Here is a 24106-nt window from a genome sequence, read left to right on the forward strand (position 1 = left end):
CAGCTGTGGCGGCCTTACCCCAGCTCGGGGTGCGCCGCGCCCTGCTCAGCACTGGGCGCCGCTGGTGCTTGGCGAGGGGGCACCATGTGGCAGTGTTCACGTTCCCGTCTGACGGGTGGCGGCGGGCGGCGTCAGGGGAGTGGCACAATGTCACGGGGCACCAGAGACTGGACCTCAAGGGTCTGGCGAGGCTGCCTCCCCAGGCGCCCCTCAAGGTGCGGGCCTGGACGAGCCGCGGCGTGAGGAAGACCACGCAGGGCACGCTGGCAGACCTGCTGGCCGCCCTGCAGGCCGGACCCGCCCATCTCACGCTGCGGCTCCTCTCCAGCAGCGAGGGCGTGCACCTGAGTTGTGGGGTGCAGGAGCCAGACCCGGCACTGCACGCACCCAGCGAGGCTCCACTCTGCCCGAGCCCTCCTCCTGGCGCGGTGAGCTGGGCTCTGGGCGGAGAACTGCACTGTCCGAGGCCCGCGCGCGGCGTGGTGAGCAAGGCTCTGGGCAGGGCATTGTCCTGCTCGAGCGATGCTCTTGCCGGTACGGGCACGGGTCCCGGAGCGGGCAGCACGGGGCCTCTCCTGGAGGACAAGCCCCTGGAGGACGTGTCTGTAATGGACGTGCCTCAGGAGGACATGCCTCTGGGAGCAGAAGGTGAAGCGCCCTTTTCAGGCCTTGACACTGCCTTCCCTGCCGCCCCCGCCACTGAGGCACAGGTGCCGCCAGGCTTCCTGCCGGGAGGCGTGGTGCCACTGAGGGCCAAAGAAAGGCCCACGGGGCAGTGCCGCCCCAAAGGGCCCCGAAGGAAATGGAACCTGAAGGGGTCCTCCCTCATAGTGCTGTGGGCGTGGGTTATGGTGCTGCTGCTGGCGTGGCACGAGTCCCTGCAGGGCAGGGCGAGAGCCTGGACACGGGCTACCATGCAGACCGCGCTGCGCCTGGTGGCAGTCCTCCCACTGGTCTGCTGGATGTGGCGGCGCATTTGGCAGGAGTTGGAGGCCCGGGAAGGCGACATTGACTTCCTGGGCCGCAGCATCCCTTCTTGAGGGAGGAGGAGATGCGCTCCCTGGACGGCGGCTCTTTCCTGGGCAGCGGCGGCAACGACAGCGCGCGGCTCTTGCAGTGGGGCGGCGCGCCCGTGGTAAGGAAGGAGTTCCACCACGACGGAGAACTGCTGTTCATGATGCGGGAGGCGCGGCTCATGCTGGAGCTGTGCGGGACCGCGGGCGTGCCGCGCCCCCTGGCCCTGGGCTTCCAGCCCCTCACCGTCATCCAGGAGTTTGTCGGCGAGCCGTACGACAAGTTCCTGATGCAGTGCTCCGTGCAGGGCGTGCTGCGCTCCCTGGACCAGCTGTGCCGCCGCCTGGGGGAGGTGCACGCCCAGGGCGTGGTGCACAATGACCTGAAGGTTGACAACATCACAGTCTCGGGCAGCGTGCACCGCCCCGTGCTGCACGTCATCGACCTGGGGTGGGCGTGCTGCACGGGGCGTGTCGCCGGGAACTTTAGCTTAGAGACGGGCGAGGAGGACGACTTCCCCAGGGAAGGGTTAGGCGCTGAGTGCCACTGGATGGCGCCGGAGGTGAGGGAGCGGCGGTCCGTGTTTGCCTCAGGGGACGTGTTCAGCCTGGGCCTCATGCTGCAGCAGATAGCAGATTCCTGCATCCAGCCCTGGCTGGCGGTGCCACTGTGGCGGCTGGGAAAGCGCTGCGCCCGTGAGGAGCCTAGCTGCCGCCCCTGCCTCCCCAAGGTGACGCGGGCCCTGGCGGCGCTGCGGCGAGGACTGCTGTGGCACCAGCTCCAGGAGCCCTTCCTCCTGATGGTGCGGCAGTGAGGCACATGTACAGTGCCGCGGCACACACCGTCTCACTGCCTGGGTGGCGCGGGCTGCTCTCCTCACCCTCCCGCCTCCCTGGGCCACACACCCTGGCGCCGCCGCCTCCTCCTCCTCCTCCTCCTCCTCCTTCTTTTCCTCCTCCTTCTCATCTCCTCTTCCTCCTCCTCCTCTTCCTTCTCCTCCTCCTCCTCCTCCTCCTCAAATCCTATTCCTCCTCCGCATCTCCTCCTCCTCCTCCTCCTCCTCTTCTTCTTCATCATTTCCTCCTCCTCCTGGCGGAGTGGTGTATGGAGTGGTGGTGGTGGTGGTGGTGGTGGTGGTGGTGGTGGTGGTGGTGGTGGTGGTGGTGGTGGCGGCGGTGGTGGTGGTGGTGGTGTTGCGAGTGATGGTGATGGTGGTGGTGGTGGTGGTGAAGGGTGGCAGGAATGGTGGAAGCTGAGGTTTAATTTCTGTCCTTATCTCCACCTTTTCCTCCTCCTGCTCCTCCTCCTCCTCCTCTCTCCTGGTGGTACTCCTGCTCCTCCTCCTCCTTCTCCTCCTCCTCATCCTCTTCGTTGTCATCGTCGTCGTCGTCGTCGTCCTCCTCCTGAACTTCACAACGGCAGGAAATACAGTGTGACTTCAGCAAACAGAGGTGGTGGCCTAGTGGATAAGTTGGTGAGCGTGGCATCGGGCAGACGTCCACGCGTAGGTTGAATCCCACCACACACCACCTTGATACTTTGCCATTTGTCGAATGGTTTAAGTTACCTACATGTCACCAAGATACCCAGGTTCTACGTGGTTACACCAAAGATGCGCTTGGGTGGTGATATGGGCCCTAATATGGGTACCACTATAAATAAAATTGCCTGAGCCACTAATGGGCGGAAGCTGAACAGCGCTTCCCATAATCTTCAAGCAAATCTACAACCGCTATGGGCCAGGACATGAAAAAGAAAAAAGGAACTAACATGCGGGGCAGAAAATGGTAGATAAATTTGAATATAGAAAAGTGGAAAATCCTTCACATCTCCACCTCACAACGGCAGCAACTAAAGAGTGACCTCAGCCAACTAACATGCCGGGCACAAAATGCCACATGGGATTCAATACAGAAAAGTGCAAACTCCTTCACATTTCCTCCTCCTCCTCCACCTCCGTCTCCTCCTCCTCCTCCTCCTCCTCCTCCTCCTCCTCCTCCTCCTCCTCCTCCTCCTCCTCCTCCCCCCATTCACCTCACAACACCAGAAACTACAGTGTGACCTCAGCCTACTAACCTGCTTGGCAGAAAATGGCAGATGGAATTCAACATGGAAAAGTTGGAGCAAAATACGTGATGAACACAGTGCCCATGGCCAGTGCTGAAAGTGAAAATGATGTTGGTGTTGTGGTGTCCAAAGATGTGAAGCCGAGTCAACACTCCACAGGAACACTGAAGATGGCAAACAAATTAGTAGGGTTCATTGGAACAAGCTTTCAATATTAATCTGGAAAGGTTATACTTGCTCTGTATAACTCACTGGTGCGTCCTCAGCTTGAACACTGTGTGCAGTTCTGGTTACCACACTACAGAGACACTGAAAAACTGGAAAAGATCAAGCGTAGAGTGACTTCAATAATTCCAAGACTGAGAAATGAGCCGCATGATGAACGAGTGGAAGCATTCAATGTATTCAGCTTAACGAAGCGCAGAATAAGAGGAGACCTAAGTGAAGGTTTTGAAAAACTTAAAGGAGAAAACAACCTTGACGCTAATAAGTATTTTGTCGCTGATTATTCAGCATGGCCATTGGAAAAGCACTTTTGATGCTATCATTTGAAATAGTTTCTCTCTCTCTCTCTCTCTCTCTCTCTCTCTCTCTCTCTCTCTCTCTCTCTCACGCGTTTTTTTAAGGAAGCTTAATTGTTGTATTTACAGATTATATTGATATCTATCTTATGAAAAGCAAAAACACTCCTACAAACAAAGTTTCTCATAACTGTAGAATTTGAAAAAAATATTGGCCACATAAGTTGTATTTCTACAAGAATCTTATTTCGGTAACAGTTTTTAAGGGTACTTTCATGGTTCCATTGACAGACTAACATGATCCTTACCTTATTAATAGCAAAAACCCTGCTATGGATAAATTTTATCATCTCTCTGGAAATAACTGTTATTTATACTCGTTGGGCAGAATGATTGAAGCCGTGAAGGAATTCCTGGAGAAAATGTGGCGTGCTAGACGTATGAATCAATAAGGTGAATTTTGGTGATTGTTTCCTGTCTGTCGTTTTTCTCTTTTTCCTTACAGGGGTGGCCGTTACAAAGGCCTGACTCAGGAGCGATACCGAGCTACCTGTAGCATCAAGATAGAGCTAGGGCACAGTGCATGGATGTGAATGCAAGGAGTTACAGGTGGTCTGAGTCCCGCAGCAAAGTGTGCCAGATGTGTGACTCGGGAGAGGACGAGACGGTGGAGCATGTGATGCTGGAGTGTGTGAAGTATGCCAGAGACAGGTATGAGATGATGCAAGTGGTGTTGATTGAGTTAGGGCATAATAGGAACGAAAGAGTGGAGAAGACGGGGAGGGAGTGGATGGTGGTGCTGCTGGGACTGAGTAGAGAATAGGGATGGCAGCTGGGAGTGAGTAGAGATTTAGGAGATGGTTTACAGTTTTGGTCCGAGTAGTACTCGGTTTACTCGGTTTATGGATTTGAGTGAGTACTACTCGGTTTACTCGGTTTTCATAATTCAATTACATGTTCAATTTATGCGTTGAAAATGTAATACAGGCCTTCAAACTAAAGAGTAAAGATTTTTTTTGGTATTTTGTTGGGGAAGAAGGCGGTGCATGCCGCACAACCACCCAGACATTAATGGAATAGTCCAATTCCTAAGAACAAGCCTAACAGTGCCAACAGTCCAACACACGGGCTTGGGTGAAGGAAAGAGAGACCTGTACGAGTACACGACGAGTAGGCTTACTCAGTCAGTTAGACGTTAATGGTACTGACACCTTACCGGGACGGGAGACACCTTACCGGGACGGGAGCGCGGGGCGCGAGCCAAGCGGCCTGAAACTGAAGAAAGAGTGGTATCACTGAGTCAGTTATCAATGAGTATTGACCATTGACCACAATTATTTTGTTTTTATTATCATGAGTACATGCATGCATACATACATACATACGTACTACATACACAAGAAGATGATCAATATGATGAAAATTTGGTAATGCATTATATATATATCAGAGACAGACAGACATAAAATGATGAAGCACTATGCCACGGTTGATGAAAAATAACGGCACTAACTACCCCTAACGGTCTCAGCCGTCAAGGACGAATGACCAAATCTATAGGGATGCTGACAGTTGACTTGACACCTTCCTCACACAACTGAGAGGACCCGCGTTCGATTCTTAAGCGGGATGAGATAATTTGGGCTTGTCTGTAATATTCGTACACTTAATCCTATGTGTAGTAGTAGTAGTAGTAGTAGTAGTAGTAGTAGTAGTAGTAGTAGTAATAGCAGTAGAAATAGTAGTAATAGCAGTAGTAGTAGTAGTAGTAGTAATAACAGTAGTAGTAGTAGTGGTAATAGCAGTAGTAGTAGTAGTAGTAGTAGTAGTAGTAGTAGTAGTAGTAGTAGTAGTAGTAGTAGTAGTAGTAGTAGTAGTAGCAGCAGCAGCAGCAGCAGCAGCAGCAGTAGTAGTAGTAATAGAAGTAGCAGTAATAGTAGTAGTAGTAGAAGTAGAAATGCAATGGTAAAATGCCGGCCAACTGCAGTGTTACTGCACCGCCAGACGCCAGTCCGCCAGACCGCCACCCGTCCCGGCCACCTATCCGCCGTGTGGTGCCGACACATTATTCATTTTTAGCGGTAGGAAGCAGCAGAGTCCCGGCACAGACGCTAGACGGTACAAGCGTCAAGCGGTACCGGAAATGATGCCGGCACATTCAGTTGTAGCAGTACAGATGCGTCTCGCCGAGCTACCGAGACCACGCCGACGCGCCAGGGCAGCCAGTTGGTGCCAGTGTGGAGCGGTACCGAGAGTGAGAATGACTCAATGTTACCGTCTTACCCATCACTGCTTGCCTTGAGCCACCTCCATGCTGTATACAATTTGCTCAGTACCGTTTCGGCTATTTACTAGTACGGAAAATTTTAACCGGTACAGTACCGTTAAAGCTGGTACCGGTATTACCTGTACTGGTAGCGGAACTTGCCCACCAGTCCGTGAGCCGCGCTGCACTTGGCAGGACAAGGCGCTGGCCGTGAGGGACAGTGAGTGGTGGAGATGAAGATACCGATAATAGTGATATCTAGCCTCTCAGTAATCAGAGGTTAACTATTTAAACATGGTTGAGGACAAAAAGTGGACAGTGGAGTGTGGGTGCCTGCTAGTGACACGGACAGCCGCCGCCGAGCAGTCTTTGGTTAACGTAAGTAATATATTGGTGTAACTCATCATTTCACGGTGGTGCCATGTCATAACCTAACGTTGGTAACCTCCAGGACAACATATCAGTGAACTAACACCTGCACATACTTATAAAAAACCAAATAATTAAAATCTTGAAAACGTAAACAAACCGATCCCCCTGACCCGCCGCCTCTCTCTCAGCCATTATCTGCCTCATCTCTCACTCATTACAGGCCAGACAGGTCACAAAGTGGACCCATAGGCCTAATCTTTCATGTCAGTTGTTGAGATATATCCGCAATTACCCGATTTGTGTGCTATGGAGGCTCAGGGAGAAGAAGCGGGCCTACCCATGACGTCACGAGCCCCAGGCTGTGACGTCATCACCAGCTCCCGCCCAAAATGCCGGTCCCAGATGCTCGACTTCCACTATTATTTATATTTGTCTCAGTTAATTTATTTCGAGTCACAAGTGCCTTTTAAGGGTTTCTAATGATAGTTCGCAGTGTTTTACGTGTCTTCCATGCTTGAGTTGAGTGAAGTACGGTGATGTAGAGGGTGTTTATGACTTGAATGGGAGGGCCAAAATACGCTAAAATTTTTACCTCCGCTATCTGTGATTTTTTATTTGAGGTTGTAGCGAAGTGTTTGTGTTTTCAAAAGATGGTTTATCATGAGAAAAGTGTGCAAGGCTCCTGAGAAGTTAAAGATGTGGACTTTAAGAATGATATCTAGTCCTGATAATATTGTAAACAACGTCATTTTTTAAATATTATTTTTTCTAATAGGGCGAGTTGCCAGGTTTTGATATATCGAAATGATAGTCATAATTTTTGAAAAACGTTATCGATTCAGTTGAATGAAATTGGTGGGCTTTGAAATTGTATTTAAGCAAGTCGAAGTTCTAATACTTTATTTAGTATATTTTTTAGCTATTTTTATTATTCCTTTTCTCGGCAATGTTTTTTGTATTTTAGAAGTTAGTTTCGATTGATAACGAGTCGGAATTTTTATAACATTCGTGTCCAGCTGGCTTTTTGGGAATCCTCATTTTAAAAATGATTTGCGTAACGAATATATGTGACGTCATCAAGGGAGGGCCGACCCCCGGCTGGACCCAGGCCGATACCTGGCTCCAGGTATCGGTGGGTGGTGGGTGTGTGTGTGTGTGTGTGTGTGTGTGTGTGTGTGTGTGTGTGTGTGTGTGTGTGTGTGTGTGTGTTGCCTTTATCTTTCGTTATGAGGGAGCCCACTAGCTGGAACCAATGACACCCAGCTCCCAGCTGGAGGGTGTTTGAGGGGAGTGTGTGTGTGTGTGTGTGTGTCCTTTTCTTTCATGGTACTTAGCGTGTGTGTGTGTGTGTGTGTGTGTGTGTGTGTGTGTGTGTGTGTGTGTGTGTGTGTGTGTGTGTGTGATTCACTTTGGTCGTCCGATAGTCACCCAGCCAGCCTTCCCCATTACGGAACAAGCTCAGAGCACATAGACAGATCTTCGGATCGGACTCAGACTGTGTGTGTGTGTGTGTAATTCACTGTTTGATCTGCTGCAGTCTATGACGAGACAGCCAGACGTTACCCTACGGAACGAGCTCAGAGCTCATTATTTCCGATCTTGGGATAGGTCTGAGACCAGGCACACACCACACACCGGGACAACAAGGTCACAACTCCTACTCACTGCTAGGTGAACAGTGGCTACACGTGAAAGGAGACACACCCAACTCCCCCCACCCGGCCGGGGAAACGAACCCCTGTCATCTGGCTTGTGAAGCCAGCCCTCTAATCACTGAGCTACCGGGCCGGGTGTGTGTGTGTGTGTGTGTGTGTGTGTGTGTGTGTGTGTGTGTCGTTATTTCACCGTTCTGTTTACGTTTCATCTCTGGCGTCCCTCTTTATTATCCTAGTCTGTCAACACAAACTGCAAGTAATAGCGTATAGCGAAATGTGTCCTATTCTTAGCGCTTATCGATATGTAGGAAACACATAGCCCGGAGCAAAGCAAGGTGCCTCTATCGCCTCGCCCCGCCCGCTGTGTTAACCCCTGCAGTAACATGACGTGTTTGATACTAGTTAACCCCAATGAATAAGTATATGCAAGTAACTGTGTGTGCTTGAGATCTTACTGAAAACAATGCCTACACATCAAATTGTTTTCACCTATTACATATTTCCACTTGTATCGCTGCAAGTGAATCTCTCTCTCTCTCTCTCTCTCTCTCTCTCTCTCTCTCTCTCTCTCTCTCTCTCTCTCATCAATGGGGAGATTGGAAGGAAAGTGAAGGCGCGAAAAGGAGGCAACTCTATCGGTCGAAGTGGAATAAAACAGGGTCAAGTAATATGACATGACCTTTAGGAAAGGGAGATGGAGAGAGAGAGAGAGAGAGAGAGAGAGAGAGAGAGAGAGAGAGAGAGAGAGAGAGAGAGAGAGAGAAAGGAATGAGAGGGAAGTGGATGGAGGAGGGGTAAGGAGTTAAAGGAAGAAGAGGAGGAGGAGGAGTAAGGAGGTAGAGGCAAGGAGGGTGGAGACCCGTGACGCTGAGCCCCGCTATGATAAGCTTCTGGCATTCTATATCCATTATACTATTATTTTTCTCTATTTTAGTTATATCAAGAAAGAAATTATCTGCTAATGTCAACTATAAGTGCATGCACATAATTCACATTCTCATATTATAATAACATTGACAGTCAAGTGAAACATGGTCTCATGATATACGGCCTACCTTGTACTGAAGAAGTTAAAAACATCAGTCTAACTACACCAAGAGATTAGTTTTCTTACACGATTCTCTCCCTTACGTTAAGTTAGGTTAGTGAAAAGTAATCATTTCGTACTCGGTTTACTCGGTTTCACAGTGTAATCAATACCGAAATACTCGGTTTGCAGAAAGTACTCGGTTCGCCCATCACTAGTAGAGAAACGAATGAAAGGATGATTGTCAGATTGAGGTGGTGAAGGAGTTTCTGGAGAGAATGTGGCGTGCCAGATGTACGGACGATTAGAGCAAAGAACCCTTTTCTTTTTTCTTCTTTTTTTTCCTTTTTTTCTGTGTGCCTTTTTTTTTTTCGTAGTCTACAGGAGCTGCCGATCCAAAGGCCTGGAGCGATCCCGAGTCGCCTGTAGTATCAAGATCATCAAGATCAAGATCAAGACCCTCGCACCCCTCAAGAAGTGGTGAAGTGTGTGAGTTTGTTGTTCCTGTGACAGTGCAGTATAAATGATCAGCCCCGTACTGTCACTGTCACTTGTCAATGTGTCACTGTCCCTCATGTGTGAGTGTGTCAGGCAAGGGAATGCCACGCCACCTTTACTTTGTTAGAGGTGGTATTAGGTAATGAGGTTGGGTTTCTATACCACTTAACCCTTTCAGTACTAAGACACATTTTTATCATGAGGTTTGGGTACGATTCGATGATTTTATTTACATGAGGAAGGGTTTATGGAGGTCAGAGGATATTGGCCAGTCTTCGCTATTTTAGTCCCTTCAATATGTGGATGCATTTTTACTTTGAGATTTAATTTAGGGATGGTAAGGAAACCGGTGTAGGTGCAGGAGTGGTTCATACCTTGACATACTGTGGCTGGAGAGTGTATGTCTGCAGAGTAGTGGTGCAGTTGCCAAGGGTCCTATTCTGGTGCCTAAGGGTGCATTTATACCAAGCGAATAAAATCAATTCAATTTATGAAGAATCAACACGATTCATGAACATGGAGGGATGGAGGGAAGCATGGAGGAGGACAACACTCAGAATCAGAATACTAATGTGAGTGTGTGGGACAGTGTGTGTGTGTGTGTGTGTGTGTGTGTGAGGGTTTTAGAGAGTGTGTGAGGGTGTCAGGGAATGTGAGAGTCATTTAGAAGGATGTTAGAAAGTGTGGGAGTGTGTAAGGGTGTCAGTGAATGTGTGAGAGTGTGGAAGCATGTCAGGGAACTTGTGTATGAGAGTATGAGATGTAAGAAGAGTGTGAGAGAGCATAAGATAGTTTAAGAGAGTGTAAAAAGTGTGGAAAAGTGTCTTCAGAGTGTGAAAGTGTATATGAGTGTGAGAGTGTAAAAGAGTGTGTAAGTATGTAAAAAGAAAGACTTACTCTACTGCAAAGCCACCACCACCACCACCACTAATTCTTTCATGTTTTGGCACCACCTGTTCTTTGCCACAGCGCTGGGTGGTGAGCTGTGCTACTCTGTGCTCTTCTGCTTCTGGGATGGAGACGGTGCTGCGGAGGGTCATCATGATCTGGATGGCCACAATGTACACAGGTCAGCTCACCATGGAGTTTGTTGGAAGGTCAGGTTAGTTCAGGTTAGGTTAGGGTGTGAAGCAGAGGTCAGAATTGTGTTTTAGAGCCATTATTTGGTTTGGGAAGGTCAGGTTAAGTTAGGATGGAAAGCAGAGGTCAGAATTGTGTTTTAGAGCCATTGTTTGGTTTGGGAAGGTCAGGTTAAGTTAGGATGGAAAGCAGAGGTCAGAATTGTGTTTTAGAGCCATTGTTTGGTTTGGGAAGGTCAGGTTAAGTTAGGATGGAAAGCAGAGGTCAGAATTGTGTTTTAGAGCCATTGTTTGGTTTGGGAAGGTCATTAGGATGGAAAGCAGAGGTCAGAATTGTGTTTTAGAGCCATTGTTTGGTTTCGGAAGGTCAGGTTATGTTAGGGTGGAAAGCAGAGGTCAGAATTGAAACTTAATGTGTGTCAGGTCATGTTTGGGAAGGTGAGGTTAGGTCAGGGTTAAAGGTATAACATTAGTCAGGTCACAGAGAAGACTTTTTGGGTGTGATTTTGACATGGAAACCAAATCTAAGCTATTCTGTCTGAACTGCAGGACTTAGCCCTGTTAATGGGCCAAATATTTAGAATTAGTATCAATTGTGTAAAGTGTATCTTTAAGTACTGATGTAATACAGGATAAAGATGGTGGCCCTTTGTTATCCTATTATTTATGTTATGTTATTTTATGTTATGTTATATGTGACATAGCTCAACCTAACCTAATGTAATGTAAATACATCCTAACATATTTTAATCTAACCTAATGTATACTACCCTACCCTACCCTAACCTAAATATATCCTAACCTAACTTAACCTACCCTAACTTAACTTAACCATCAGACCAGGCACTGAAAGACTTGCTGAAGGTGCCTTGGCCGGCCTACCTGCCTGCGGTGCACCTGGACAGCAAGTGGGAGGTGAAGTATGACCTGCCCACCACACACGCCATGGTGGGACAGTCATGCCCCTCTCCATCTTCATCCTCTCTCTCTCTCAAAAGATACCAGGTGAGTGTGTCTGTCTGTGTGTGTATGTCAGGTTTTGAGACAGTTTCTCTTTTAAGAGACTAGAAATGTTGCCAATCCATCACCAGAACCATAAAAAGCACTCTTAAAAACATGAGTATCTTCAACTGCAGCCTTTGGAAAGCAGTGATGATGAGAGAGCAAAGCATTTCAGATTACAGGCCTCTCTCAATGTCACTCATTCACTCATGATATATATGACATTTCATAAGGTTTCTCTCTCTCTCTCTCTCTCTCTCTCTCTCTCTCTCTCTCTCTCTCTCTCTCTCTCTCTCTCTCTCTCTCTCTCTGATATTAATCCAGTTTTATTTATTTCAGATTGTGTTAAGATATGGAGAAACATAGACCAAGGCAACAGGAGGAAGAGGAGGAGGAGGAAGAGGTAACAGAAGATAAGAAGAGGAAGAGAAGAAAGAAGGAAAGGTAAAATAATAATAGATATTGTAATTTTATTAAGTTTTCTATTTTAAATCTCTCTCTCTCTCTCTCTCTCTCTCTCTCTCTCTCTCTCTCTCTCTCTCTCTCTCTCCCCCCTTTTTTTTTTTTTTTTTTTATTTATACCATGTGGGCTTTTCACAGGAATGTATGGGCTAAAGGGGATACTTTTTCAGGGTAGCTCCTATCTCAAAGCCCACCCACTAGGAAACCCTTGCCTTGAGTGAGGAAGCCCAACCTACACTCAGACCGTGGACAGGATTCGAACCCGTGCACTTGGAGACCCCTCGGACCCCAAAGCATGCATGGTTCCACTGTATCATGGCAGCCCCTTCCTTCCTTCCTTCCTTCCTTCCTTCCTCCTGCCATTCTTACTGTAGAATTACTATTGCTATCATTACTATCTAAGTGTGACCTGTGTGACCTCTGACCTTTGCCGCAGAACTCCCTGGACTGTGACCTCACTGTGACCCGAAAGGAAATGTTCACTCAACACTGGTTTCCTTCCTTGTGCAGGTCAGTGGTGTGGTGTATGGTATGGTGTGGTGTGGTTAGGTTAGTTCAGGTTTTGAGGGAGTTTAGATATAGTTTGGCATATTTTGAGGACATTTTGAGACAGTTTGGCATGTTTTGAAGGCATTTTAAGATAGTTTGGCATGTTTTGAGGGGTTCTTAAGATGGTTTGACTTGTTTGATGGCATTTTGAAATAGTTTGGTTTGTTTTAAGGACATTTTGAGACGGTTTGGCATGTTTTGAGGGGATTTTAAAACAGTTTCACATGTTTTGAGAGTATTTTAAGATATTTTTGCATGTTTTGAGGGCATTTTAAGATAATTTGATATGTTTTGAATATATTTTAAGATAGTTTGACATGTTTTAATGGCATTTTAGACAGTTTGGCAGGTTTTGAGGGCATTGTAAGACAGTTTAACATGTTGTGAGGGCATTTTATGATAGTTTGACATGTTTTGATGGCATTTTAGACAGTTTGGCATGTTTTGAGGACATTTTAAGACAGTTTGAGATGTTATGAGAGCATTTGAGACAGTTTTACATGTTTTGAGAGCATTTTAGGACAGTTTTACATGTTTTGATGGTATTTTAAGACAGTTTGACATGTTTTGAGGGTATTTTAAGATAGTTTGACATGTTTTGTCGGCATTTTAAGACAGTTTGGCATGATATGAGGACATTTTAATTCAATTTAACATGTTTGAGGGCATTTTAAGACAGATTGACTTGTTTTTAGGATATTTTAAGACAGTGGCATGTTTTGAGGGCATTTTATGACAGTTTTGCATATCTTGAGGGCATTTTAAGACAATTTGGGATGTTTTGAGGTCAGTGGTGTGGTGTGGTATGGTTTGGAGAGTATTTTAAGATAATTTAACTCGTTTTGAAGGCTTGACATATTTTAAGGGCATTTTAAGACAGTTTGGCATAATATGAGGACATTTTGAGGCAACTTAGCATGTTTTCAGGGGTTTTTAAGACAGTTTGGCATGTTTTTAGGATATTTTATGACAGTGGCATGTTTTGAGGGCATTTTAAGACAGTTTGGCATATTTTGAGGTCAGTGGTGTGATGTGGTATGGTATGGTTGGGTTAGGTTAGATTAGATTAGATTAGGTTAGGTTAGAATTTTTTGAGGTTAAAGTAGGTTATATTAGGTAACGTTAGGTTAGGGAGGCGGTGGCATAGTGAATAAGGTGGTAGTGGTGGGATGGGGCAGACGTTCACATGTAGGTTGGAATCCCACCATGTACAGCCTTAAAATTAAAAGACTTTGCCATTTTTGAAGTGGTTTAAAGTTAGTTACATGTCACCGTGATACCCAGGTTTTAGGTGGATGCACCAAAGATGTGCTTGGCTGGTGATATGGGCCCTAATATGGTTACCACTATTAATAAAATTGCCTGTGCTTCTAATGGGTGGAAGCTTAACAACACTTCCTATACATACTCTTCAAGTAGAGCTACAAGGCACTATAGTCCATAACATAAAAAAAATAAATGAATAAGAAAAAAATGTTATAATTGGTTTGGTTACATTGGATTAGATTAAGCCACTTCCCAGCAGCAGGCCAGATGTATGTACTAGCAGATAAAAAACTGGCAACATATAAACTACTAACTTTGATCCATATGTCTGTAGAGAGTTTCCCAGCAATTATTTCACATTGACATCTCTATATAGACTGTGCCCCAACACTCAACAAGCAGTGGAATGTGTATTTACCTAGTTGTATTGTAGAGGGTTAGAGCAGGGCTCATAGTGTCCTGTCTCCATGTCTTCATTTATCTAATTTTTCCTTAAAGTTATGCACATTATGTGGTGTAACAACTTCATTATTCAATGCATTCCACTTTTCCACCATTCTGTGTGGAAAACTGTATTTTCCAATATCCTTCACACACTGCCTCATCCTGATCTTCTTTTCATGTTCCTTCTTCTTCTGTCAACAGCACCAGGTCTTCTTTGTCTATCTTTTCAATGCCATTGACTATCTTGTACATTGTTATTAGGTGCCCACTTTCTCTTGTGTCTTGTAAGGTTGGCAGTCCCATTTCCTTCAGTCATTCTTCATATGTTAGGTTCTTTAGTTCTGGCACCATCTTTGTAGCAATCTTTTGTATCCTTTCCAATTTTCTTATATCCTTTTTAAAGCTTGGAGACCATACCACCTCTGCATATTCCAGCCTTGGGCATATCATGCTTGTGATGATTTTTTTCATCATATCTTTGTCCATGTATTGAAATGCCACTCTTATATTAGTCAACATTTTATATGATAATCCAAATATCTTGCTTATGTGTTTTTCAGGGCTCAGATTTTCCTGTATGATCACTCCCAGATCTTTTTCCTCTTTAGTCTTTATTATTTGTTCCTCTCCCATCAAATAGTTCCATACCAGTCTTGTTTTACTCTTTCCTAATTCCATTATATGACATTTCTTGGTATTAAACTCAAATTTCCACTTCCTTCTCCACTCATAGATCTTATTTATATCTTCCTGTAACAGCAGACAGTCCTCTCTGGTTTTGATAACTCTTAGCAGCTTTGCATCATCACCAAATAAATTTATATAACTGTTTACTCCAATGTGAATGTCATTTATATAAATCTGAAACATAATGGGGACTAACATTGACCCTTGTGCCACTCTGTTAGTTACTTTACCCCAAGATGAGTAGGTATCTCTGATCACAGTTCTCATTTCCCTATCCTTCAAATAATCTCTTGTCCATTCTAGCAAAGTTCCTTGCAGTCCTCCTATGTACTCTAGTTTCCAAAGTAGTCTTTCATGAGGGACTTTATCAAAAGCCTTTTTAATATCTAAGTATACTGTGTCCACCATCCATCTCTGTTTTCCAGTCCTGCAATAACTTTCGAGTTGAATCTTAATAAGTTTGATACACATGACCTCCCTGTCCTGAACCCAAATTGTCTGTTCAATATGACTTGCTCCTCTTCTAGAAATTTAACACATTTTTCTTTGATAATTATTTTGCACAACTTCCCCAAGACACTTGTAAGTGACAGTGGTCTGTAGTTTAGTGGTTCAGTTGCCTTTCTTCCTTTAAATATCAGAATTACGTTTGCTCTCTTCCGTTCTAGTGGAACTTTTCCTTCATTTATTCCCAAAATGGATCCAGTAGTTGCTCTTTACATTCTTTTAACACCCAGCCTGATACACCATCTGGCCCCATTGATTTCTGACATCCAACTTATCCAATAATCTTCCATTATCCTCTTTGTGCACTGTGATCTCTTATAATCCTTGGCAGTGCAATGTCCTATTAGGTTCTGTGAAATCTTCTGCAGTGAACACCATTTTAAAGCTCTTATTCATTATTTCACACAATTCCTTCTCTGTTTGGTATGTCTTCCCTTCTTTAATTATTTTTTCAGTTATTTCCTTGTTCTTTGTTTTGCCACTTCTAAACTTGTAGAAAAATTTGGGTTCATCTTTGCTTTTATTCACCACATCTTTCTCAGAGTTTTTTTCTTCCTCTCTCCTTACTCTAATATAATTTTGGCATCTTTGTACTGCTGTCTGTTATAGTCATTTCTCTGTTTTATGAGTTTCTTTCACGCTTTATCTTTTGTCTTTTTAGCTTGTATGCATCTAGCATTGTACCAAGCTTGTATTTTTTTTCTTAACTATGTAAACAGGTACAAATTTTTTTACTCCTTCATTATATTTCTGTAAGAATATGTCATATTTCCCTTGTACTGTCTTTCTGTACATAATGTTTCTCCACTCAATATCAGGAAAATAGATCCTTAATTTTTCAAAATCCACTCTTGCATAATTTCATCTTTATCCTTTGTAGTCATCTCTGTAACTTATCCCATCTTCCTCCTAAATTTGCATCTCTAATGTCACATGATCACTTCTTCCCATTGGACTAAGGTATTGTATGATTGTGTGTGTGTGTGTGTGTGTGTGTGTGATCAATGGTAATGTGTGTTGGTGAATTAGTTATTGGTGGTGGGGTGGTGGTGGTGGTGGTGGTGGTGGTGGTAGTGGTGGTGGTGATGGTGGTGGAGATTGCCAATAGTGGTGGTGGTGGTTGTTATTAAGATAGCTTAGGTTAGGTTAGAAGAAAGAAGAGGAGGAGGAGGAGAATTATAGTAGTAGTAGTAGTAGTGGTAGTAGCATTAGTAATAGTAGTAGTAGTTGTAGTAGTAGTAATTCCAGATTAACATTTCTATATAGACTATGCCACAACACTCAATAAACAATGGAATGTGTGTGTGTGTGTGTGTGTGTGTGTGTGTGTGTGTGTGTGTGTGTGTGTGTGTGTGTCTGTGTGTTATATTGTGTGTGATTAGTTATACTGTGTGTCAGTCTATTGATAGGAATGTTTGGAGCTCCTCACATCCTGGACTTGTCACTTGCATGTAATTGACAACCACTTTTTAATTGATGTCCACTTTTCATCATATTTTTCCTCTACTGGTTTTATAGCTGTTAATTTTTAGGCAATGGTGCTACAGTGTGGTACAGTGTGATACAGTTCTTTCTCCTTGACATGATACACTAATAATAAAAGAAAGAAAAATGCAAAAATGTTCAATATTAGCTTATGTGTGTGTAGTGTCTTCTTGCTACATACATTGTAACCCCTTCAGTAGCATGATGCATTTCTATATTCATTCTGGTGACTATTTGGTGATTTTCTACAGCTTCACAAACTCGTGTGGAGGATTAAAGTGATGAAGACTGTGACCATTAATCTTGTGACCTTTGCAGCATTATCTAAGGCAGAGCAGCATTACAGCAATAAAGGATCACAGCATTACAGCATTGCATCATCAAAGCATTACAGCATCACAGCATTACAGCATCACAGCATTACATCACATCACAGCATAACAGCATCATATCATTACATCAAAGCATTACAGCATTACAGCATCATTATCTCTGGTAGAGCAGCAGCATATGTGGTGTGTGTGTGTGTGTGTGTGTGTGTGTGTGTGTGTGTGTGTGTGTGTGTGTGTGTGTGTGTGTGTGTGTGTGTGTGTGTGTGTGTGTTTCACTGTTTGATCTGCTGCAGTCTCTGATGAGACAGCCAGACGTTACCTACGGAACGAGCTCAGAGCTCATTATTTCCGATCTTTGGATAGGCCTGAGACCAGGCATACATCACACACCGGGACAACAAGGTCACAACTCCTCGATTTACATCCCGTACCTACTCACTGCTAGGTGAACAGGGGCTACACATGAAAGGAGACACACCCAAATATCTCCACCAGGCCGGGGAATCGAACCCCGGTCTTCTGGCTTGTGAAGCCAGCGCTCTAACCACTGAGCTACCTGTGTGTGTGTGTGTGTGTGTGTGTGTGTGTGTGTGTGTGTGTGTGTGTGTGTGTGTGTGTGTGTGTGTGTGTGTGTGTGTCACCTATCAAGTCACAAGTAACTGTGGAATGGAACAACCTTTTCTTGTAAACATTGCCAACCTGTTCACTGTTCTAATGTCAATGCTTCTCTTCCAGATTGCACAAATAAACTGCCAGAAATACAAGAAAAGCAAGGAAGACAAACATTGCAGAGGTGTCAGCCAGTCAATCAGTCAGCCAACCAGCTAGCCAGCCAGTCACTGAGGTGTGTGCATCATTACATCATTATTGGTCCATATTTTCCTTCTTGAGTTGGACAGCTCTTGAGTATCTCCCACTTAATTGTTGTACACACACAGTTTGTTCCTTTGTTTTGTTTGTTTGGCATGTTTTGATGGCATTTTAAGAGTTTTGGGTATGATAAGACAACTTTTTTGACATTGCGAAAGGTGTATGGAGGTCACAAGATTATGGCCACAGTTTTCACTATTTTAATCCCCTACATAAGTTAGTGAAGGTGTATAAAATCAAACTATCTTGACCACCTTAACATAAGCTAACTTAATGAAACTATCTTGCTTCACACACTATCTTAATCTAACTTAATCTCCTTTGATTGGTGTTGTTGCAAGTAGTGTGATGTGATGTTCCTCTGAGTGTATGGCTGGCTGGGCCTCATTTGTAAACACACCATACAAAATTGTAAAGGTGACTAAATGTAAACAGTGTACATCTCATTACAGGAAAGTCAAGTCAAGAATCAATGAATGCTGCTAAGGAGACATACTGCTGCCAGGAACACTGCGCCACCAAGCCAAGCCAAGCAACAAACCTTCAACAACATCTGGAACCATCAACAACACCCACAGACCTGGAGCATTGAAGAACAGTTAGGTTAGGTTAGGTTAGGCAGTTTGGCATGTTTTTTAGGGCATTTTAAGACCATTGGACATGTTTTTGAGGGCATTTTAAGACCATTTGGCATGTTTTTTTAGGGAATTCCAAGACAGTTTGCCATGTTTTTGAGAGCATTTTTAGACAGTTTGGCACTTGAAAAGAATTTGGCTGTGATGATACCATTTTATTGACATTAGGAAGGGTGTATGGAGGCCACAGTTGTCACTATTTTAATCCTCCACATGATTTTGTGAAGCAAATGTTGGATTCTTAGGACAAAAATCCAGTAAGCTTGTTAACAGATTCACTCAATGCGCACCCACTCATTCACTTACTGAGCTTAGAGGGAACGAAGAATGTGCATTGAAGTAAATATTGCTGCTTATGTGTCAGACAAAGGCCTGTATTCACAAACACTTTGCTTTCTCACCATGACTGTTTTCCAAGGCCACAGAGATGACTGGCGGGGTTTTCAAGAATGTTTCTCCAATTAATAATGTAGAAATCTTGTCATTTTGCCTCTAGAACCATAAAAACACCCTTAAAATACTTTATTCCCTCACCATGACTGTTTTCCAAGGCCAAAGAGATGACTGGCAGGGTTTTCAAGAGTGTTTCTCCAGTTAATTAAGCAGAAATCTTGTCAATCTGCCTCTAGAACAGTAAAAACACTCTTAAAAACACATTATTCTCTTTCCATGGCTGTTTTAAAAGGCCATAAAGATGACTGCTAGGATTTTCAAGAGTGTTTCTCCAATTAATAATGCAGAAATCTTGTCATTCTGTCCCTAGAACCATAAACACTTGCTTAAAAATGCTTTATTCCCTCACCACAACTGTTTTCCAAGGTCATAGAGATGCCTGGCATGATTTTCAAGTGTTTCTCCAGTTAATAATGTAGAATTCTTGTCACTCTGCCTCTAGAACTGTAAAAACACTCTTGAAAAACACTTTATTCTCCCATCATGACTGTTTTCCAAGGTCACAAGAGATGATTGACAGGGTTTCTCCAGTTAATAATGTAGAATTCTTGTCAATCTGCCTCTAGAACCATAAAAACTCTTAAAACACTTTATTCTCCCATCATAACTGTTTTCCAAGGCCACAGAGATGACTGGCAGGGTTTTCAAGAGTGTTTCTTTAGTTGATAATGCAGAAATGTTGTCACTGTACCTCTAAAACTGTAAAAACACCCTTAAAAATCTTATGTAATCATAGATAAAGCCTTTTGAAATAGTGGAGGTGAAGCACAGCAAAGTTTGAGAATACAAGCCAATGTCTTGTGATGGAGTGAAAGTATTGGCTTTTGTCATCTCAGAAGACATCATATAAATACTGAATTTGTGTGAGTGTGTTTAAAATGTATTATCATGTATATTTTTACTGTTTGATTGTTTATTTATATTTCTCTCTTCAAACATAATCTTTGAATATGTTTTAAGTTGATAACAAAAATTTGTTAAGTTGATAAATTGTTTAAAAATATTTTGTGAAGTTGAAAATTTTTATAATTTTAGGAAGTTGAAAATTTGTGTAGGCTTTTTATGCAAATTGAAAATTTGTGTAGACTTTTTATATTTTTGCTTAGTTCAAAATTTTTATTTTTATAATTTTGCTAAGTTTTTATATTTTTGCTAAGTTCAAAATTTACTTATATTTTAAACTTATATTTTTATAATTTTGCTAAGTTTTTATAATTTTGCTAAGTTCAAAATTTACTTATATTTTAAAAATTTTGCTAAGTTGAAAATTTGTGTAGACTTTTTGCTTTTGCTATTTTTATAATTTTGGTAAGCAAAATTTATTTAATAGTTGAAAATTTGTGTAGACCTTTTGCTTTTGTTATTTTTATAATTTTGCTAAGCTAAATTTGTTCTTTTGCTTCTGCTATTTTGATTTTGATAAGTTGAAAATTTGTGCAGACTTTTTCATATTGTTGAAAATTGTTTTAGACTTTTTTGCTTTGTTTTTTTTATTAAGTTAAAAATTTTGTTTGTACTTTTCAGGCAATGTAATGTAAAGAAAGAATTTAATAAAAGTTTAGGGAGACTCACTCATTTAATTTTAACTCCATTGTGCATCTACCTTGTCTCCGGAGACTCTTTTGAGTATTTTTGACTTAGTACAGTTTTTAGGGGCCATTTTTGGGGGTTTTTGGACCACTTTTGACCATATTTTCTGTTTAAGAGCCATTTTTGGACCTTTTAGGGCCAGTTTTTGGGGTTTTGGGACCATTTCCCCAGTTTTTTACCCTATTTTTCTGTTTAAGAGCCATCCATCATTGGTGTGGACCTTTAGGGCCAGTTTTGAGTATTTTTTGGACCATTTTCCCAGCCAGTCTTTGACCATATTTTCTCAGCTGTTTTTTTGGACTTTTTTTGTTGTATAAATAAATACAGTTTTAGGGCCAGTTTTTGGACCACCATATTTTCCCAGTTTGTGCCCATATTTTCTGTAAGTACAGGGTGGTGGTGTTCTTCTTGGTGGACCCTTTCTGTATTAGTAGTTTTTAGGGCCATCTTGGGGGTTTTTGGACCCATTTTCCAATTTTGACCATTTCTTCCGTTTTTCAGCTATGAAGTTTTAGTAAATTAAGTTTTTAGGGCCAATTTTTGGGTTTTGCCTAGTTTTTGACCATTAGAGTAGTAAGTAACCCACGTTTTGTTTGTTCACATTTATTGCTCTTCTATCTAGTCCAGTTTCTAGATATTTTTTTCCTAGTTTTTGACCAATATTAGCAATATTGGTTTGTGTTTGACTGACAGTGACCAAAGCCAGCTTGGGCCGAGGAAAGCCACAAATATTCCCAGGAAAATAAATTTACCAAAACAATAAGACAAATTCCACAATTTATTATTCAGTAGTGACAACAGCTCTAAGTACAGTAACACTACGACAATGAAGACAATTTATTACAATGGAGTAATGGCACCACACCACCACAGCTGTCCGTGTCCACCCACATGCATCAACACCACAATGACGGAAGACTGCCACACCAATCCACAACTAACTCACTCCCTGGCCACCAACAACAGCAGGAGTAGGAGTAGGTGTTGGCCGGGCAGGGTCAAGGTGCCATGCAGAGTTCCTCCCCCGAGTGGCAGTAACGGTGTTAAAAGGTGCCATGCAGAGTCCCTCCCCCGAGTGGCAGTAACGGTGTTTCACGGTGCCATGCAGAGTCCCTCCCCCGAGTGGCAGTAACGGCGTTGGTGTTGGGACGGTGGGTGGGGGGAGATCAGTGAAGGCGCCGTGCAAGGAAGAGTCCCTCCCTGAAGATGCAGGAGGCTCGGGGATCGCTGCACAGTCGGGCATTTCGATCGTCAACTCCTGTAAAAGAAAACAGCATTAGCATCTCGTTCACTCACTATTTATCTCCACATGTACCACGCCACATTGTCCTACGCTACTTCTTCACCCATATAACACGCCACACTGTCCTACACTACACTTTCATTCATATTCCACGCCACTGTCCACATAACTTTCATCCATATTCCACGCCACACTGTCGCACACTACTTACATCCATTGAACTGCACCTTCAAGTCTCTATCTCCATTTCCTCACACTGCATTCACTTACACCAACTTCACTAACACTACCACGTCTCACCTCTAATGCACATAACTTGAAGCAGCCTCGTTACGTTAAAGAAATCCTGCCCAATCATTGTTTTCGCCGATTCTAAGACCTATTCTATACTGAGGATGCCACAAAGACAACAGTACAATCTGAAACGGATCAACGTCAAATATAACTCACGAGATTTATAGTAACGCGCGAGACACGTTTAATCCCTTCATTATAAAGACGCGTTTCATATTGATTCTGTTTAGTATTAAGCGATTTTATACAACTGCAGAAATAATAGTGAAAGACCTCCCAATCTTGTGACATCCAGCCCAATCTTGTGACATCCAGACACCCGTACTAACGTCAATAAACTTACCTAATACAAAGAATACATCCAGCCCAATCTTGTGACATCCAGACACCCGTACTAACGTCAATAAACTTACCTAATACAAAGAATCCTCAAGGTAAAACAAGTCCCAGTACTTGAAGGGACTAAGCACAACTTCCTACATACCTACGTAAGCGAGACCACAAAAACACTTTACTTGCTACAGCCATTACCAAAATCTATTCTGAACCCACGTTACTCCACTTACACTAGTGAATGAGTGACCATCCGCCCCCTATCAACATCTAGAGCAAGCCAACACTCGTACGTAGCATTGACTCCCGATACATCCTACACACCTTACAGTTACCCTTCCAATAAGAACTATACACAACCATTTTCCCTTTTTTCCCTTTAGCAGTCCCAACATCCCTAACAACCCTCACCTTACTAACCAAGTAGCAAGTTCCCGAAACCCATGTCACCACTGCAGGGTCTGTCGCCGCGCACAGCATCTAAACCCTTGCACCATTCATTCATATACACACACCAACCTCTCCGTTGTGCTCCTGATCCTTACCATGCTCCCCTGTGGTCCGCTGGCTTACACACAACAGCGACACGTCACTCAGCCGCACGAAACCCCTCCATCACGTCGGTCAAGCTTCCCGCTGCTGCTCCACACGTAACACACACCCGACGGTAACACGCGCCCGACGGCAAGACACAAACACACCCTGGGCTGCATAGACTCGGAGTCAGTAGAACCCTAGTGACTGGAGAGAAGGTGGAGCGGGCGTGGTGTCTGAAGAAGTAATAATTCAACCAGCATTCTGAACTTTTCACCTTAATTCGGTCTCGTCTCTCTCTCCCCCCCAACCTGCCAATAAGGAAAGAGCAATTTGAGGGCAAACAAGTATATGAAGCTGGTGGTGGAGCGCCGCCACGAACCAACCACTCACTGGTTCACTACCTTGGTACAAACTAGCCACGCTTTTTTCACCAACCGCTATACAAACTCAATTGCATTAATTTTCTATTATCAATCATTGCAACCTTTCGTGAAGTACTTATAATAATAATACATGCTTTTTTTTTTATTTTGCTGTAACTGTTTGAAGCTTCCTTCGTAATAAATTGATTATGATAGATAATAACTCTCTCTCTCTCTCTCTCTCTCGCCCTCGCTGCCACTGTACACTTTCCGTCTCTCACATCTTCCTTGATTGCCCTGACACATACCCTCATCGTCGAGCTGCATTCCCTTTCCTAGCCACCCTACGACGCCCCCAACTACTTACTGATTTTCTGGGAGACTCCCCCACCTTCTCCATCACTAATATAATGACCTTTCTCACCACCCTCCAGCTCCTACAACACCTCTAAAACATAACACTAGTTCCTAGTGCCATATAGCCTTTCAGGCTTGGTGCTGGTACCCATTATAATTCAATTAAATTCTCTCTCTCTCTCTCTCTCTCTCTCTCTCT

The 24106-nt window shown here is 43.7% G+C and overlaps 1 protein-coding gene and 1 long non-coding RNA gene across 5 annotated transcripts; one reads left to right on the forward strand and one right to left on the reverse strand.

Annotated features, from left to right (window-relative positions):
• Positions 1–9391: 9391 nt before the first annotated feature.
• LOC123509812 lies at positions 9392–20286 on the forward strand. Of its 2 annotated transcripts, none has more exons than XR_006676288.1 (7): positions 9392–9500; positions 10390–10489; positions 11338–11504; positions 11841–11945; positions 12400–12473; positions 17969–18077; positions 18556–20286. It is a non-coding gene; the product is annotated as an uncharacterized LOC123509812 (long non-coding RNA). The 2 variants fall into 2 exon arrangements; XR_006676287.1 differs by having other exon boundaries at positions 9418–9992.
• A 1260-nt stretch (positions 20287–21546) lies between these two features.
• LOC123509860 lies at positions 21547–23498 on the reverse strand. 3 transcript variants are annotated; one of them, XR_006676301.1, is made up of 3 exons: positions 23197–23498; positions 22325–22443; positions 21547–22039 (listed from the first exon to the last, which is right to left on the reverse strand). XR_006676301.1 is itself a non-coding variant. In XM_045264445.1 (2 exons), the coding sequence occupies exons 1-2, from the start codon at positions 23362–23364 to the stop codon at positions 21719–21721; spliced, it is 333 nt and encodes a 110-aa protein (XP_045120380.1). In that variant the 5' UTR covers positions 23365–23498; the 3' UTR covers positions 21547–21718. The 3 variants fall into 3 exon arrangements, 2 of the variants coding, with proteins under 2 accessions (XP_045120380.1, XP_045120381.1); XM_045264445.1 differs by lacking the exon at positions 22325–22443 and having other exon boundaries at positions 23353–23498; XM_045264446.1 differs by lacking the exon at positions 22325–22443 and having other exon boundaries at positions 23197–23494.
• Positions 23499–24106: the final 608 nt, after the last annotated feature.

This window comes from Portunus trituberculatus, chromosome 27 (assembly GCF_017591435.1).
Source record: "Portunus trituberculatus isolate SZX2019 chromosome 27, ASM1759143v1, whole genome shotgun sequence".
Classification (NCBI taxonomy): domain Eukaryota; kingdom Metazoa; phylum Arthropoda; class Malacostraca; order Decapoda; family Portunidae; genus Portunus; species Portunus trituberculatus.